Source organism: Ovis aries, chromosome 8, assembly GCF_016772045.2.
Source record: "Ovis aries strain OAR_USU_Benz2616 breed Rambouillet chromosome 8, ARS-UI_Ramb_v3.0, whole genome shotgun sequence".
Classification (NCBI taxonomy): domain Eukaryota; kingdom Metazoa; phylum Chordata; class Mammalia; order Artiodactyla; family Bovidae; genus Ovis; species Ovis aries.
Genome location: NC_056061.1, coordinates 88,284,271 through 88,302,217, shown reverse-complemented (window position 1 = coordinate 88,302,217; position 17,947 = coordinate 88,284,271). Strand labels below are relative to the sequence as shown.

General features: G+C 45.0%; 1 protein-coding gene across 4 annotated transcripts in view; it reads left to right on the top strand.

Annotated features, from left to right (window-relative positions):
• PDE10A (phosphodiesterase 10A) overlaps positions 1 to 17,947 on the top strand; it is a 581,099-nt gene that overhangs the window by 465,567 nt on the left and 97,585 nt on the right. For all 4 annotated transcript variants that reach the window (XM_042253703.2, XM_012183244.5, XM_042253702.2 and 1 more), the window contains one exon: positions 4,942 to 4,970. In XM_042253703.2, coding sequence (XP_042109637.1) covers positions 4,942 to 4,970 — 29 coding nt within the window. The remainder of the gene's footprint in view (positions 1 to 4,941; positions 4,971 to 17,947) is intronic.

Below are 17,947 nucleotides of genomic sequence, written 5' to 3'. Positions count from 1 at the left end.
GATTTAGAGAAATGATTGTCCTGCTAGCCATTCATTCACTCATGGGGGATAACAATGGAATAAAAAAGAATAATAATCTAACAGGAAATAAAATTTTTCATTTCCTCCTAAAATACTGGGGAGATGTTGTGTTTTATATATTTAACGTACTTGTCTACAAATATCAAGATTTAGTATTTTATCATCTCAGTATTAAAATAAAACCACTTATCAAAATCTTTTGTCATTTTTTTCTTCTTCCTGTAACATTAGTGAACACCACATTTTCCTTCTAAGTTGATGGTAAGAAAATTATCATGATATTAGTTGCCATTTTGGCTTCAAACCTCCAGGTTATTTTTATATTAATATCTGTGTTTCCATTTCTACAGCCTTGAAGGTATGGTTGTGAGGGTTTATATTTTGAAATGTTCATTTGATTTGTTCACTCACTTTTAACTGCTATCAACATTTTATGGAAATATTTTCTGATAAATTAGAAGAGCTCAAGATGTCACATATGGATGGATTCTTTGACCTATCCTAGACAGCTGCTTAAATTTTGTATCCAGTGTAACTGTGGCTTCAGTCTGTTATCCGAGATACTGATTTCATTTTTTCTGTACTTTTGATGCTATTGTTGCTCAGTTGTTAAGTCACATCTGACTCTGCGGCCCCGTGGACTGCAGCACGCCAGGCTTCCCTGTCCTCCTCTCTCTCCCACGTTTACTCACACTCACGTGCATCGACTCGGTGGTGCCATCCAAGCACCTCATCCTCTGTTGTCCCCGTCTCCTCCTGTCCTCAATCAGCATGAGGGTCTTTTCCAATGAGTACTTAACTCAAAAATAAGTACTTGCTGGAAGGTGTACTTACTGGGATATTCTCCAGGAAATTTTTTTGCTGCATGGGCTATTTTTTCTAAGGCTTTAAAAAATCATTAAAATGATTGAAGATGGTTTCTTCTTGTCTTAAAAAAAATTTTTTTTTCTCTTTAACAAGCATCAATATTCCCTTTCTGAAATTGCTTAAATTTTTTTCTTGTTTGTTCATCCTATTAGAAATTAAGTCTTTAAGAACAAGGATAAATGCCCGCACATAATGGATCCGTAGTGCACATTTGTTGAGTAAACAAACGTTTGCAGAAACCCAGGGCCACAGAAAAATTCAGCGTCTGCTGTTGTGAACGTTTTGGTTGCTCACTTGATGGTCACGAAGGACTCAAAATCTGGCCTCCAGGGGCATTTCCTTCCTTGCCGTGGCTCCTTATCCTTTCACGTGTGAGCGAGCGCCCTGGCCGCTCGCTCAGGAGTGTGCACCGGGGGTGCAGCGCCGTCCCGGAGTGGCGGGTTCGTGGGACGGTCTAGGTCGGGGCCCGGGCCCTCCCCTGGCCGGCGGCCTGTTCGGGACTTGGTCGCCAAGCGGGAGGCCGGCCATGGGCCGAGAGAGAAGCTTGGCCTGGCGTCTGCCACGGCTCCCATCGTCGCCTGGCCCGCCGTCACGCCCTCCCGGTCCAGAACCGCCCTTCGGTTCCCGTTTTATTCCTTCAGCGTCATTGGGCGTTCGCTGTGGGCTCGTTCCCCAACCAGGGGCCACGGAGTCAGCCTCCAGGGGCCACCGGGGAAGTCCCCAAGTCAGGGGCTTTGTTACTTTGCAATTGTTCTTGTGGAAAGAAAATTATTTCTCAGTGTCCAATTATGTGGATAGGATGTTGCTTCACTTCAGACTTAGAGGCCGTCAAAGGCAGTCAGACGTCTTGCCCAGGGTTGCAACCGCACGTGAGCGGCCGCCGGCTCCCGAGCCCCGCGCGCGCTGAGCCTCCAGCCGAGCTGCCTCTGGGGCGCCCCCCTCCGGCCGCCCCGCCGCGCAGCACTCACCCAGGCAGGCAGTGTCTTCAGGGTGCTGGCCCTTTCCTTGGGCGAGAGAGCTCGATGGAACTTCCAAATACAGGAAGCCAGTTTCCTTTATCCTAACCAGTTCACTGGGCTCATTAATCCCTCAGCTGCATTGCTGAATTCCCTAAATGTAATGGACTTGACATTCACTTAGCAGAAACTGTTTGGCTTCCGAGTCAGAAGAAGAGGTAGAAGAGACAGTCTTAAATCTGTACACAAGGTAAAAAAGCCAGATGTTAAGATATAGAGAGCATTTTTCTTTCAAATACTTTAGACTGTCCATCAAACCAAAAGAGGTTTCTTTCAAATACTTTAGACTGTCCATCAAACCAAAAGAGGAGTTGGTTTGTATAAATACTTATCAGCAGAGTATCCTTTGCACGCTTGAGTTGGAGGAGCGCTCGGCAAAACTGAAGGAGAAAGCAAAGGGGACGTTTATATACAGACGTCTGGACATTCGAGCTCTTCCTCCCTTGAACTGACTTCCGAGTCGTGGTGATGATTGGACAGTGGACAGCCCCAGAGCGTTGCAGCCTGGACACTCCCCTTAGTGCCTCAATCAGCTTGTGCGCATGACCGCTACCTGCCATCGCCCATGCGTTAATCACCCTTCGCTTTTCAGCCCTACCCCCCCCCCCCCCCCCCCGTTTACTGAACTTCTTCGATAAAAATCTAACAGAGTTAGAAACGTATTGGTCTCTGCAACTTTATCATCTTAGTTTGTTGTGATGATTAAATCAAATAGTTTCATCTTCAGAGAGCTTTAGAAAAGAAGAGGTTAGGAGTTGAGGAATAAGTGAATTTTTTTGATTAAGTGACTTCAGTATATAAGATAAACTCCATGTTTTCCCTATAACATGGCTACATTTTATGGAAATCAGATGCAATATTCAAATCATTATGGAACAAATATAACAAAAATATATAAGAAATATGTGTTAATATAGTAATGCAAGAATAGCTACTGTTTACTGAACATCTACTATCTGCTAGTTCCAAGCTTGCTAATTTTGAAAAAGTCCCCAAGTAAAGGCAATATGCATGCATGCTAAGTCTCTTCAGTTGTGTCTGACTCTTTGCGACCCTATGGACTGCAGCCTGCCAGGCTCTTCTGTTCATGGAATTCTTCAAGCAAGAATACTAGAATGGGCTGCTGTGCTCTCCTCCAGGGAATCTCCCCAACCCAGGGATCTAACCTGACAGTCTTGCATCTTCTGCATTAGCAGGTGGGCTCTTTACCACTAGCACCGCCTGGGAAGCCCTTTGATGTCTAGTTTACTATAAATTCTGAAGCATCCAAAGGGCATGATCAGTTCACTTCAGTCCAGTTCAGTCGCTCAGTCATGTCTGATTCTTTGCGACCCCATGGACTGCAGCATGCCAGGCTTCCCTGTCCATCACCAACTCCCGGAGCATGCTCAAACTCATGTCCATTGAATCGGTGATGCCATCCAACCATCTCATCCTCTGTTGTCCCCTTTTCCTCCCACCTTCAATCTTTTCCCAGCATCAGGGTCTTTTCCAAGGAGTCAGTTCTTTGCATCAGGTGGTCCAAAGTATTGGAGCTTCAGCTTCAACCTCAGTCCTTCCAATGCATATTCAGGACTGATTTCCTTTAGGATGGACTGGTTGGATCTCCTTGCAGTCCAAGGGACTCTCAAGAGTCTTCTCCAACACCACAGTTCAAAAGCATCAATTCTTCGGCATTCAGCTTTCTTTATAGTCCAACTCTCACATCCATAACTGACTACTGGAATGATAGATAGCGATAGATGGAATATTTTTGAAAGATAAACTGGGTGGGTGAATGTGTGTGTGTGTGTGTGTGTGTGTGTGTGTTTGTGTGTGTATACATGATTTCCAGGGCAGATACTGAATTCAGGGATCAGCTTCAAGGCGACTGGTTGATATGTGCTTTGGGACTATACTTAATATTATTTGTGGAAATGGGTGGTAAGCTGTAAATCTGAAAAAGATTAGAAACAAGGAAATGCCAGGACTCAGTGGTTTAGTTAATAAGGACGTTGAAGGAGAAAGAAGAATCTGTGCCCTGTCTGGACCTGTGCGACAAGCCTTTGTCAGTGTTCAGGTGGATGAGGCTGTGCTTTGGTGTAACATAGAACATGTTAGAAACTTGGTGTGCTAAGTGTGTGCTGATGGTGGTAGTAAGACAGGGTTTCCTTGCTAAACAAGGCACAAGAAGCCAGCAGCGCTAAATTAAAGGCTGCCTCCCAGTGAGGGATCTGGAGAGGGGTCTCCAGCCCCCAGCCCCGTCCTCTGGAAGGGCCACATCAACACATTTCCTCTAGGTCAGAACTAGTTCCCAGGCATGGGGTGCTCACAGCCGGTGGACCTAAAGTGGTGTCTTGGCCGGTTCGTTTCTCTTACCCTGTTGGTTACACAGGCATAGTCTGGCCATGTAGCCAGCCTGGCAGGGAGAGCCCGTCAGAGGGCCCCACCTAGACCAGGACAACCCGTCAGCCTTAATTTACCAGCAAGCAGTGCTGCCCTGCTGGTAGAGACAAGCCCGCCGCCTCCCGGGCCCGTGGTGCAGAGCAGCCCGTTGGTGGGGGTGGTCTGTGCCTTCACCAGGCCGTGCAAACACAGGTCTCATTTCAGCAAATGCGAGATGCTGGCGTCAGCCCTGACAGCATGAGTTCTAATGGCCTTTTGAGACATCCGTGTGGATTGTGTCATTCAGAATATTGCAAATACTACAATCCCATTTTTAGGCGTATGTATTGGATAAAATACAGTGTAGCCATATTTTCAGGCAATACTATTTGAGAATCTCTAAAAAGGTAATCATGAAAATGATTAACAAGCTGCTGTGTTATTTCATTTCCCTCCAAAATTGCTACATACATACATCCAACTCTAAATATACAATGTTTTTTTGCCTTACAGAGTTTTAAAACCAAATTTTTAGATATCACAAGAGGAAGGATTGCAAATAGCCTTCTGGTTTATAGAGAGTGAATGACATGTTCTGTGTTTTTCAGAAACTACCCAGAGCTTCTAACGTTATGTTTGTTTTTTTTTCCTCCCTCCCTTCTTCGTCCCCCAGATGAATCAGCTCCTAAGGAAGTCAGCAGGGTAAGTAATGTGGATATAATTTTTTTTACTACAATGTAGAAAGTATGTTCCTTTGCATATTTTTTCAGTGCCCTTAACATGCTAAAGTGTTAGAAAAATAATTACAAAAACTGAGTGCCCTCTCCGAAGTGTCACTCATGAGCGTGGAGTGAAGCCAGTGGGGGGAGAGGTGTAAAAGCAGAGGGCTCAAACTGATTACAGCGAGCAGATGTGCCCCGCGTGGCCTGCACGTGCTCGAGGAGTTTTCTGCTGCCAACAGTCAGAGATTGAGAGAGTGCTTGTTAAGATGGGATTTCTGGCTTCTCTTGAAACACTAAGATGAGGCAGCGCCTCCGTAGAGTTCGCAGGCTGTGACAGTTGCTCCGGCCGCCCCCTCGTGGTCCCCTGCTAAGTGGCTTCGTGCTGCCTGGCTGACCCTGCCTGTGAGTTCATGCACCTCCATTCTGGGAGAGCAAAAGGTGACTCCACCTGGATCAAGGACGTGACATCTTCAGTACTTTCACAAATGTTAAATACACTGTTTTCGTACCCAAGAGAAATGCTTTAAGAGAGTTAGCAAATTTAAGAGCTGTTACAAAATGATAATTCTGTGATTACACATGAAGTGGACGTTAATTCTGTATCCTTGACAGATAAAGATCTTAACAGGTGGAGTCAGTGTGGAAAATAATCGGTCAGAATTATACCTGATACAGCTTTGTGTAAGCGATCACTCTATCATACGGTAGAAACTGAAGTGCTGTTCATCAGAGTCACGTATTCAGATACATTCCTTTATTCTGTATTATCTGAAGAAATGAATCTTTAAAATGACCAGGGCTATTGCTGGAGACCGAGCAGGGTTCCCCCTGCCCATAGCAACCTAACAGACTTAAGATTCTCGAAGTCTCAGGTTTTCCTGGATATGGCACTATTAGCTTTTCGTCTTCTGGGCTCGCAGTTGGAACGTTCGTTCCCAAGTCTGAGTGTTTCAGCGTATATCAGGGGCAGAGAGATCAGACTGGAATTTTTACAGCTATGGAGAGCAGCAGAAATGGCTGAAAGCAATGTGTGAGGGTGACAGAGGATCCTCACAAGGGGACCTGGACCGTCATGAGATACTGAGGTGTGGATATTGGCAAAGCCACTATCTCAGAGCTCCAAGGTGCTTCCACCTGTTTGTACATCAAGGACAGTAGGGAAAAAGCTGCAATACAACTTACCCATCACATTCTTGCTTTAGAATAGCTTTCATTCATAGTGAATCCCTAACCTCAGTTTAGCCTTTAGAGGCCTGGAAAGACTTTAAATATTGTTGTTCTGAAGGGAAGTGGGAAAGAGATGCCCCAGGAGGTGATTCCAGCCCGCCTGTACATCTTGCTTCCGTCCTGTTCTGTTGGCAGCAGAGTGGACAGTGGTCCTCCTGCTGCCCCGCTGATGTCACTGCACTAACTCCGCTCACTCGTTTAGTGGGCTACCTTGCATCGCTTCCAGTGTCCCCCAGTTGAAAGCTTTTGTACCAGTGTCTGTCGTCAGTGAATTTGGTGCTGCAGTTCACGCTTTCAGTTATTCTTGCCAGGCTCTATTTGGGGAAAATAGCTGTGTGAACAAAGAAGAGTCCTTTTGATTGAATGCATCTTTGCATAGTTTAATTTTACAAAATATCGCCACCAGGCATTGTGGGTGCAGATGGCAGTGTATGTCTTATAACAGTGCCTCCTGTCTGGTGAGCAGAGAGGAGACGCAGACGACATCGCGTGCTGTCTTTAAGGCCATGAGAAGTGATGAGCGGCTATACATAGTGCTTTTCTTCTTTGCTGTTATTTTATAAGATTCTCCTATTTTATGCCAGATTCAGAGGCATGCATCTCCAGCTGAGAAGTGCTAAATACATGAGCTGTTGATCTAAACCAGCATCGGTTGCCAGGATCTTTACGTTGTTTTTTTGTTTTTTTCCTGAATGTACTCCAGATCTCGGTCAGTTCTGATATTCAGAATTTGCTTTATAAAATGGCATACCAATGTTTGAAGTTAAAGTGAGACTTAGAAATACCTTGTGCAACCTTGGAGATCAAACTAGTCAGTCCATCCTAAAGGAAATCAGTCCTGAATATTCATTGGAAGGACTGATGCTAAAGCTAAAACTCCAAAGCTTTAGCTACCTGATGGGAAGAACTGACTCGTTGGAAAAGACACTGATGGTGGGAAAGACTGAGGGCAAGAGGAGAAGGGGACGACAGAGGATGAGATGGTTGGATGGTGTCACCAACTCGATGGACATGAGTTTGAGCAGGCTCTGGGAGATGGTGAATTACAGGGAAGCCTGACGTGCTGCAGTCCATGGAGTTGCAAGGAGCTGGACACGACTTAGTGCCTGAACAATGAATGACAAAATGTTTGGTTGAATTTACTAGTAAAGCCACCAGGTCCAGGGCTTTTCGTGGTCAGGTTATTTTTCTTTTGATTCAATCTCCTACTTGTTATGAGTCTCTTCAGATTTTCTTTTTCTTCCCTGTTTAATCTTGATGTGCTTTATATATCTCAGTTCAGTTCAGTCGCTCAGTCGTGTCCGACTCTTTGTGGCCCCATGGACCGCAGCACGCCAGGCCTCCCTGTCCATCACCAACTCCCAGAGCTTACTCAAACTCATGTCCAGCAAATCCATGATGCCATCCAACCAATATCAAAACTACCCAAGTTCTGGAGTTTATTTAGAACAACAACAAGAAAAAACTTACAGATTCTGGCAACTGACACTCATCTAGGTCATCAGCTCATGTATTTAGCACTTCTCAAGTTACATTTCTAGGAGATAGTGAAGGACAGGAAAGGCTGGAGTGCTGCAGTCCATGGGGTTGCAAAGAGTCAGACACGACTTAGCGACTGAACAACAACAAGTGCAACCTTTAGGTAGGTGGTGACTGGTCACAGGGCACATCCATTGTTGAGAGCTTGCTCTCCAGGGAGGCAGATTCTTATCCTCCAGGCAGTTCTGATTGTTGTGAGATACTTTGCACTGGGAGCCAAACAGCCTCTCCTGAACTGCTGTCTGCTAGCATTGTTTTGATTTTTGTAGCAACTCAAAAAAGGCTGGCGTGTACAGGCTGCTCCACATGCTGCTGCTGCTGCTGCTAAGTCGCTTCAGTCGTGTCCGACTCTGTGCGACCCCATGGATGGTGGCTCACCAGGCTCCCCCGTCCCTGGGATTCTCCAGGCAAGAACACTGGAGTGGGTTGTCATTGCCTTCTCCAGTGCATGAAAGTGAAAAGTGAAAGTGAAGTCGCTCAGTTGTGTCCGACTCTTCGAGACCCCATGGACTGCAGCCTACCAGGCTCCTCCGTCCATGGGATTTTCCAGGCAAGAGTAGGGAGTGGGTCGCCATTGCCTTCTCCGCTCCACATGAGAACTCCTCAAATAGAGGGACTGTGTTCTGTCTTCCCAAGGGAAACTCACTCAGGTTTTTCCCACACGTCTCCTTAGGGTTGGGTGGACATCTGACAAAGCCTACTGTATTGTCAGTATATTTGTAGAAGGTGGCAGCTCTGGCGCGACACTGTGGACCAACTGTGGCTTGACTCCGATAAGACAGGGTAGGCCAGGTAGTTCTTGTCAGCTCCGTGTCTGTAATAGGATTTAGGGAGAATCAGCTTTTCACAGAAACTGCAGGACATTTATGGTTATTGATCTTTTGGTACACCAAGATGTTTTTGACATGCAGTAACACTTCGGTCCTTTCTCCTCCTCTTTCTTCCTCTCTTGCTCCTTCCCTCCCTGCCTCCATCCTCCTCCCTGCTTCTATTCCATCGACAAATACTTAGTGAGCATTCACATGCCAGGCATTGCTCTAGGTCCTAGGAATACAGTGCAAAATGGCATTCCAGTTCTCATAGTATGGGAGGCAGTGGTGGAGACAGCTGAGAAAACTTTTAAATGATAAATACATAGAATAAATAAATACATAGGAAGCAGAATGATCCAATAGAGAGTGATGGTGGACTAGGAGTGGCCGTAGTATAGAGACAAGGCCAGGGGAGAAGACGTGGGCTGGGGGTTTGAGTGTGTCGCCAGCGATGCCTTCCAGGTAACTGGGAAGACATTACAGGGGGTGCAGGAGGGAGGCATGCTGGGAACGGGGGGAAGGGCACTGTGGCAGAAGGTGCAGCAAGTGCAAAGGCCCTGGGGCAGCGAGGTCCACGTCACAGAGTGCAGTGGCACGGGCCAAAACTGAGAGAGGAGGGGAAGAGCCCTCATCACAGCCGTCAGGACAGGGGGCCTCCAGGGGCGTGTGTCAGTCAGAGCTTCTAGTCAGTACAATTGGTCCTTTTTTTTCCTATTGTCGTTTTTGATGTAAGTGGCTCCAGCTTATAAATCAGAACGATTTCTGACAAGAAAAGGGAGAGAAAATATCAAGAGAAAAAGAGTATTTGGATGCTGAGTACTAGAGTATGACAAATTTAACCAGCTCTAGAATTCTTTGGGGCTTCCCAGGTGGCTCAATGGTAAAGATTCTGCCCGCAGTGCAGGAGATGCAGGCTCGATCCCGGGTCGGCAAGATCCCCTGGAGAAGGAATTGGCAACCTACTCCAGTGTTCTTGCCTGGAAAATTCCATGGAGAGAGGAGAATCCTTGGGTACTGTCTTTACCCCTCAGAATGTTATCAGTGTATTTCAGTATATTATAATTTTCATTTAGCAGTCTTAGTCTTATGAACTATGTCCTGAAGAAGAATGCTAAGATCTGAGATTACTTGGTGAAAAGACATAAGTATTTTATAATACATACTACAGGTAGATTTAAGGGCCTAGATCTGATAGAGTGCCTGATGAACTATGGACTGAGGTTCATGACATTGTGCAGGAGACAGGTATCAAGACCATCCCCATGGAAAAGAAATGCAAAAAAGCAAAATGGCTGTCTGGGGAGGCCTTACAAATAGCTGTGAAAAGAAGAGAAGCAAAAAGCAAAGGAGAAAAGGAAAGATATAAGCATCTGAATGCAGAGTTCCAAAGAATAGCAAGAAGAGATAAGAAAGCCTTCTTCAGCGATCAATGCAAAGAAATAGAGGAAAACAACAGAATGGGAAAGACTAGAGATCTCTTCAAGAAAATTAGAGATACCAAGGGAACATTTCATGCAAAGATGGGCTCGATAAGGGACAGAAATGGTATGGACCTAACAGAAGCAGAAGATATTAAGAAGAGGTGGCAAGAATACACAGAAGAACTGTACAAAAAAGATCTTCATGACCCAGATAATCATGATGATGTGATCACTAATCTAGAGCCAGACACCTTAGAAAGTGAAGTCAAGTGGGCCTTAGAAAGGATCTCTACAAACAAAGCTAGTGGAGGCGATAGAATTCCAGTTGAGCTGTTTCAAATCCTGAAAGATGATGCTGTGAAAGTGCTACACTCAATATGCCAGCAAATTTGGAAAACTCAGCAGTGGCCACAGGACTGGAAAAGGTCAGTTTTCATTCCAATCCCAAAGAAAGGCAATGCCAAAGAATGCTCAAACTACCGCACAATTGCACTCATCTCACACGCTAGTGAAGTAATGCTCAAAATCCTCCAAGCCAGGCTTCAGCAATACGTGAACCATGAACTCCCTGATGTTCAAGCTGGTTTTAGAAAAGGCAGAGCAACCAGAGATCAAATTGCCAACATCCGCTGGATCATCGAAAAAAGCAAGAGAGTTCCAGAAAACCATCTGTTTCTGCTTTATTGACTATGCCAAAGCCTTTGACTGTGTGGATCACAATAAACTGTGGAAAATTCTGAAAGAGATGGGAATACCAGACCACCTAACCTGCCTCTTGAGAAATCTGTATGCAGGTACGGAAGCAATAGTTAGAACTGGACATGGAACAGCAGATTGGTTCCAGATAGGAAAAGGAGTACATCAAGGCTGTATATTATCACCCTGCTTATTTAACTTCTATGCAGAGTACATCATGAGAAACGCTGGACTGGAAGAAACACAAGCTGGAATCAAGATTGCTGGGAGAAATATCAATAACCTCAGATATGCAGATGACACCACCCTTATGGCAGAAAGTGAAGAGGAGCTAAAAAGCCTCTTGATGAAAGTTAAAGAGGAGAGTGAAAAAATTGGCTGAAAGCTCAACATTCAGAAAACGAAGATTATGGCATCCCATCCCATCACTTCATGGGAAATAGATGGGGAAACAGTGGAAACAGTGTCAGACTTTATTTTTGGGGGCTCCAAAATCACTGCAGATGGTGATTGCAGCCATGAAATTAAAAGATGCTTACTCCTTGGAAGAAAAGTTATGACCAACCTAGATAGTATATTCAAAAGCAGAGACATTACTTTGCTGACTAAGGTCCGTCTAGTCAAGGCTATGGTTTTTCCAGTGGTCATGTATGGATGTGAGAGTTGGACTGTGAAGAAAGCTGAGTGCCGAAGAATTGATGCTTTTGAACTGTGGTGTTGGAGAAGACTCTTGAGAGTCCCTTGGACTGCAAGGAGATCCAACCAGTCCATTCTGAAGGAGATCAACCCTGGGATTTCTTTGGAAGGAATGATGCTAAAGCTGAAGCTACAGTACTTTGGCCACCTCATGCGAAGAGTTGACTCATTGGAAAAGACTCTGATGCTGGGAGGGATTGGGGGTTGGAGGAGAAGGGGACGACAGAGGATGAGATGGCTGGATGGCATCACAGACTTGATGGATGTGAGTCTGAGTGAACTCTGGGAGATGGTGATGAACAAGGAGGCCTGGCGTGCTGCGATTCATGGGGTCGCAAAGAGTTGGACATGACTGACCGACTGAACTGAACTGAACAGGTTGATAAGGTGGTTTATCAAATTATTGTCCCAGTTAAGATTTCATTCTAACCCAATTTAATTAGCAGTCATATCTCTTCTCATGTGTCAATGGCATGACGTTGTTTTACTGTTTTTATTTAAAGGAAATAAACACATTGTCACTTGTTAACTTTGTTTCCTTTCGTGTGAAATGCATCTATGTTTCATGCATGATATATTTGAAAGAACTTCTCTGGAACAGTGTAAATCACACAGATTTGAATTTGTTCTTTGCCAGTCTTTATCTGGGTGACCTTTTAAATTAACCTTTAAAAACCTGAAATGTAAAATGGGAATAAAATCTACCAAACCTAAGGTATGCAGTCAAAAGAGGATGAAAATGCATAGTCTTTTATTCAGTTATGGAATAACAAAAATAAAATTTTTAAAAGCAGAGGGAATTAATGAGAAGAAATTAATGGCCCACAATTTAAAATATAGGCTTAATTAATAATGCAAAAGATATTTTCTTAAACAGATCAATAAAGTAGACGGTTTTGGCAATCTATTCAAGAAATAAGAAAATAGCAAACATTAAGGGATGAAAAAGGGAAGATAACTATAGGCAAAAAGGACATTATTAATAATTTAATAAGGAATGATATTAATATATACTAATGCATTTGAAAATTTAGACATAATGGCCAATATTAAGGAAATTATAAATTATTAAAGTTTATTGAAGGAAAGTTAAGAAAACTAAATGTCTTGTTAAGCAGTGAAAAAAACTGAAAAGTTGGTATAAGTCCCCTTACAATGCATGATGCCCAAAAGTTTTTACTGGATGATTCCTCCAAACATGAAAAAGGAGAAAATTTCTACATGATATAAAGTATGTATTTCAAAAGCTAAGAGGATAATTTATCTCAAGAGGGAAGTTTATTCCTAAAACAAAAATTAAAACATTATACAAGATAGAACACATATTGACCAGTGTTACTGGTGCAGACATAAGTGCGGGAATCTTAAGTAAATAAATATAGCAGCACTCCCAGTGCCAAGGGTGGTGACAGGTGGGAGGACAGAGCAGTGATCCTGGGAGAGATGAAGGCGGTGATGATGGAGGTGCGGAGATTTGGTAGACTGGATTCTATACATATTTGGAAAGCAGAGTGAACAAGAACTGCTGGTTAACTGAATGCTTGGTATAGAAAAAAAGACAAAAAAGAGAAATGATGCATTGGGTCTTTGCCTGAGCAGATGGAACGTCAAGGTTGCCAGCACTGAGATGGGAGTGTTTGCCAGAGCAGGGAGCAGGGGTCACCACCGGGTGCTGAGTCTTAGACCTTGAGTAGATTTCTAAGCTGAGATGTTAAGCAGTTAGTTGACTATTTGAGTCTGGAGTTCAGGGGAATGATCTGAGCTAGAGATACAAATTTGAGAAGCCTTAGTAATAATATGGGTGATTAAGAACCCCAGCATATAGGATGGTAGTGAAGTGCTGCGACTGCGTGAGCTCACCTAGAAGTGAGGGTGGTTTGAGAAGAGAGGACCGAAGCCACAGCCCTGGCGCAGGGCATTTGCAAGTCTTCCGCAGGAGAGAGGCCTGTGCGGACTGGACGGAGGAGTCCGTGGGCAGGAGGCGAACCCGGGGCCGGTGCCTCCTAGAGTGGAGGAGAAGCTGGGTCCAGACGAAGAGAGCAGTCACTGGTGTGTTCAATGCTGCCAGCATTTCAGGGAAGTGAAGCCTGAGAGCTGGCATTTGGATCTGACGGCGTGGAGGCCACGGGCGACTTCAATTAGAGCTGTTCCACTGAGCGATTAGAGTTGGGCAGGGGGGAGGAGAAATTGCAGGCGGCAAATACATACAATTGTTTTTTGGAGTTTTGCCTCAAAAGAGAGACGAGAAAGTGTGTGGTAGCCAGACAGGGAGTCAGGTGTACTTGACACGTGACCTTGATTAGTTTCAGGTCACAGCAGAATATTCACACACGTGCACACTGTGACGTGGTCGTCGCTGAAGGCCTAGTTACCACCCGTCACTGCGTGGTTATGAGCTGCCTCTTCCTGGTGATGAGAACTTGAAGGTCTACCCCCTCAGCAACTTTAAAATATCCAATACAGTCTTGTTAATTACAGTCACTCTGCTGTGCATCATAGCCCCGAGACTTGCTTATTTTGTACCTGAAAGTTTGTATCTTTTGACCACTTTCACCCATTTTGCTCACTCCCCACCCCTGAGATATTATTTTGTTTTTAAAATGTTTCGTTTTTCTTTTTTTAAAAATGGAATAAACAGCAACAAATGCATACCAATGGAAATAATCCAGTGGAGAGAAGATGTGATGATTTGGGTCAGAGGGGCCACTTGGCTGCGGCCACAGTTCTCGAGTCTCAGAGGCCTCCCCCACCTTCTGCAGCCTGCCCAGTGAACTCCAGTCTTTTCCTTCACAAAAAACTCACATTTATTCACTTCCCGTTTCTTTTCACAGTGTATCATTTTTTAAAAATAATTTTTAATTGGCTATAAGAAAAATATAACCAAAGAAACAAATAGAGGAAGAAACAGAGGAGGAGAAATAAAAATTGGGATCATCAGTACTTTTCTATGAATAAGCAGACTAGCTGGCTGTTAAGCTTCCAGTTATGTGAACCTGAACCTAAGTTGGTCTGCTGCTAAGTCACTTCAGTCATGTCAGACTCTGTGCAACTCCGTAGACGGCAGCCCACCAGGCTCCCCCATCCCTGGGATTCTCTAGGCAAGAACACTGGAGTGGGTTGCCATTTCCTTCTCCAATGTATGAAAGTGAAAAGAGAAAGTGAAGTCGCTCAGTCGTGTCCGACTCTTAGCGACCCCATGGACTGCAGCCTACCAGGCTCCTCCGTCCATGGGATTTTCTAGGCAAGAGTACTGGAGTGGGGTGCCATTGCCTTCTCCAGGTTGACCTTGGAAATAAAGCAGTTGTTTTACCAGCAAAGTCCTTTGTGGGTTTTTTTGTTTGTTTGTTTTTGTTTTTTTTTTTTTTCAGGAAAAACAGAGATTTGCAGTTTGGGATAAGCATGCTATAGCAGAAGCTATACACAAACCTAGACAGAGAAGAGGAATGCTGTCTTATAGAGGAACAAGCGGAAGCTTGGAAGGGCTGTTGACAAGCACGGAGTCCATTGGAGGAAACTAGGAGTGGGGAGTGTAGTGGCTTTTCATTGGCTGAGCTGTTGCTGGGTGGGAAGAAGACCTTCCGTCCTTTCCTGGGTAGTTAGGTGGTAAGGCACCTGCTCCCAGCTGGAGATGCAGGGTAGTCTCTTCCTGTTTGGGGTCTGCGTGAGCACTCCCTCTTCTGGTCTTGCCCATTCATTTAATAAGGTATCCTAAAAATAAATAAATATGGTATCTTTTCTTCATTTCTACGTCTCTTAGGGAAGGATACCTGTCAGTTTTTATTATTAAATTTCATGATAATATAAACCTATTTATCTGATTTTATGTCAATCTTTAGGAAGTTTCAGAGACATACTATTAAGATGTGGTTCAGTGTTCAGTAAGCGAAGGTGATACACAGATGACTAGAGTAGGCAGTGAAGTAGTGAAAGTCGCTCAGTCTTGTCCTACTCTTTGCGACCCCATGGACTGTATAGTCCATGGGATTCTCCAGGCCAGAATACTGGAGTGGGTAGCCATTCCCTTTTCCAGGGGATCTTCCCAACCCAGGGATTGAACCCAGGTCTCCCGCATTGTAGGCAGATTCTTTACCAGCTGAGTCACAAGGGAAACCCAAGAATACTGGAGTGGGTGGTCTATCCCTTCTCCTGCGGATCTTCCTGACCCAGGAATCGAACCGGGGTCTCCTGCATTGCAGGCAGGTTCTTTACCAACTGAGCTATCAGGGCAGCCCAAGAGTAGTCAGACGCTTGTAGAAATACCTGGAGGAGGTTTTCTTGTTCCCTATGCCCTCCCTCCAGCTGACAGTCATGGGACTCAGGTGCTATGACCCAGTGGAGAAGCAGACAGAAAGCGTGTCCTCTAAAATCTCCCTAAATGCCAGGCCTCCCTGTCCGTCACCAACTCCAGGAGCCCACCCAAACCCATGTCCATTGTGTTGGTGATGCCATCCAACCACCTCGTCCTCTGTCGTGCCCTTCTCCCCCTGCCCTCTCCCTGGCAGTTCCTGTAATCAGGCTTTGGCGAAGAGGGCCTTCGGACACCTGGATATGACACTTGCCAGCGAGGACCGGGAGGACAGGCAGGTCACCGCCCCGTTGATTCTCAGCTTAACTGTAGGCCTGAGAAGCCAGAGGAACGGCAGAGATGTAACGTTCCAGCCAGGCAAAGTGAAACTGTGGCCTTTTGAATTTGAAATAGCAAACAGCCTAACAAGGATTTAGCCCTGAGGCTGGGAAAGATTGAGGGCAGGGGGAGAAGGGGACGACAGAGGACGAGATGGTTGGATGGCATCACCATCTCAATGGACATGGGTTTGGGTGGACTCCTGGAGTTGGTGACGGACAGGGAGGCCTGGCGTGCTGCAGTCCATGGGGTCGCAAAGAGTTGGACATGACTGAGCGACTGAACTGAACTGAACAAGGATGTCTCACCCTGATGGAAGAATCACCCGCTTTCCCGAGGAATACTGGCTGGAAGCCTGCCAGCAGAGGCTGTGTTTTCCATATGACACAAGGCAAAATAGCTTCAGGCACTCCAACGTGAGTTTTGTGAAACTCAAAGCAAAATTTCTTACAAAGCACAGTATGGTTCGTTTCAGCTAAATTTCGTTTCGCAGCTTTGGCGGCTAGTTACTAACTATAGCCACAGAAACCTCGGAAGCCTGTGTGGAGGATCAGTTCTCAGCACCCTGGCTTCCGCAGAGAGTGAGTGGCGGATCGTCTCCCTGAGTAGCTGAGCGCATCAGTCTGCTGTGAGAACATGTTGCATGCTATTGACATCCCGGAAAACGGTGGCTAAAGACAGCGGTTTGTCTTGGCTCATGCTAAGGATGAAACCTGTAATCTTAACGACAGACACGTAGACCATCTGTTTGTTATAGTTTGTTCCTGATCAGTGATAATAAAACGATATCCGTGATATACAGAAGAACACAGATCCTGTTAATCGCGGTGATAGTGATTAAACTCACTATCAAGCCATTATGATGTTTTTAAAATGGGAACCGAACACATTCTTCTTTCACAAGATTCTAAATTGGTACCTGTTTTTAAAGAGCATTCTTGGCAACCACAACTCTGTTTTAGAGAGCGTAGATGCTGGAAAATATTAACAGCAGAGACACATATGAAGCTGTTGATCTTAGTATAGTTTCTCTTGGCAACAGAAGGGAAGGAAGAGGAGTGCTAAGTCGCTCATTCGTGTCCGACTCTCTGCGACCTCGTGGACTGCAGCCCGCCAGGCGCCTCTGTCCATGGGGTTCTCCAGGCAAGAGCACTGGAGTGGGTGCCATTCGCTTCTCCAGGAGGGGGTCTTCCTGACCCAGGGACTGAATCTGCGTCTCTTTAGACTCCTGCACTGGCAGCCAGATTCTTCACCACAGCTGACGCCTGGGAAGCCCGGTCACAGAGTCAGAGGCTAATTAAAGTCCATTGTTTTGGGCACATTTCTTTGTTGTAAGAAGCAAGAACATAGTAATGATCTAGTCAAAGAACAGTTGTGCATAAAATCCAGTTTCTCCTGGATCGTAGTTTATTACGTTAAAGATGGCAACGGAATCATAGTATGTTTCATTTGGGCTTCCCAGGTAGGGCTTCCCTGGTGGCTCAGATGGTGAAGAATCTGCCTGCAATGTAGGAGACTTGTGTTCCATCTCTGGGTTGGAAAGATCCCCTGGAGAAGGGTATGGCAATCTGCTCTAGTATTCTTGACTGGAGAATTCTGTGGACACAGGAGCCTGGCAGGGCTGTAGTCCATGGGGTCACACAGAGTTTTACATGACAGAGCACACATTTTTGCTGTAGACATTATCACTGTTTTCTTGTATATTGCTTTCTCCCCACTGGGATTTCAATTCCATGAGTGATAGAGCCTTGTCGGATACTTATACAGTAGTAGTGCTTGACACGTTGCTGAGGAAATATTTGTTTAAAAAGACTTATTTACATATTGACATTCACGAATACATCTACTGGGTAAAGCACTTAGATACATCTTTTGTTTCTTTAACCTTCTCTTTATTCATCTGCTCTTGATTGCTTAATTTTTTTCTGTTAACAGTCTTAGA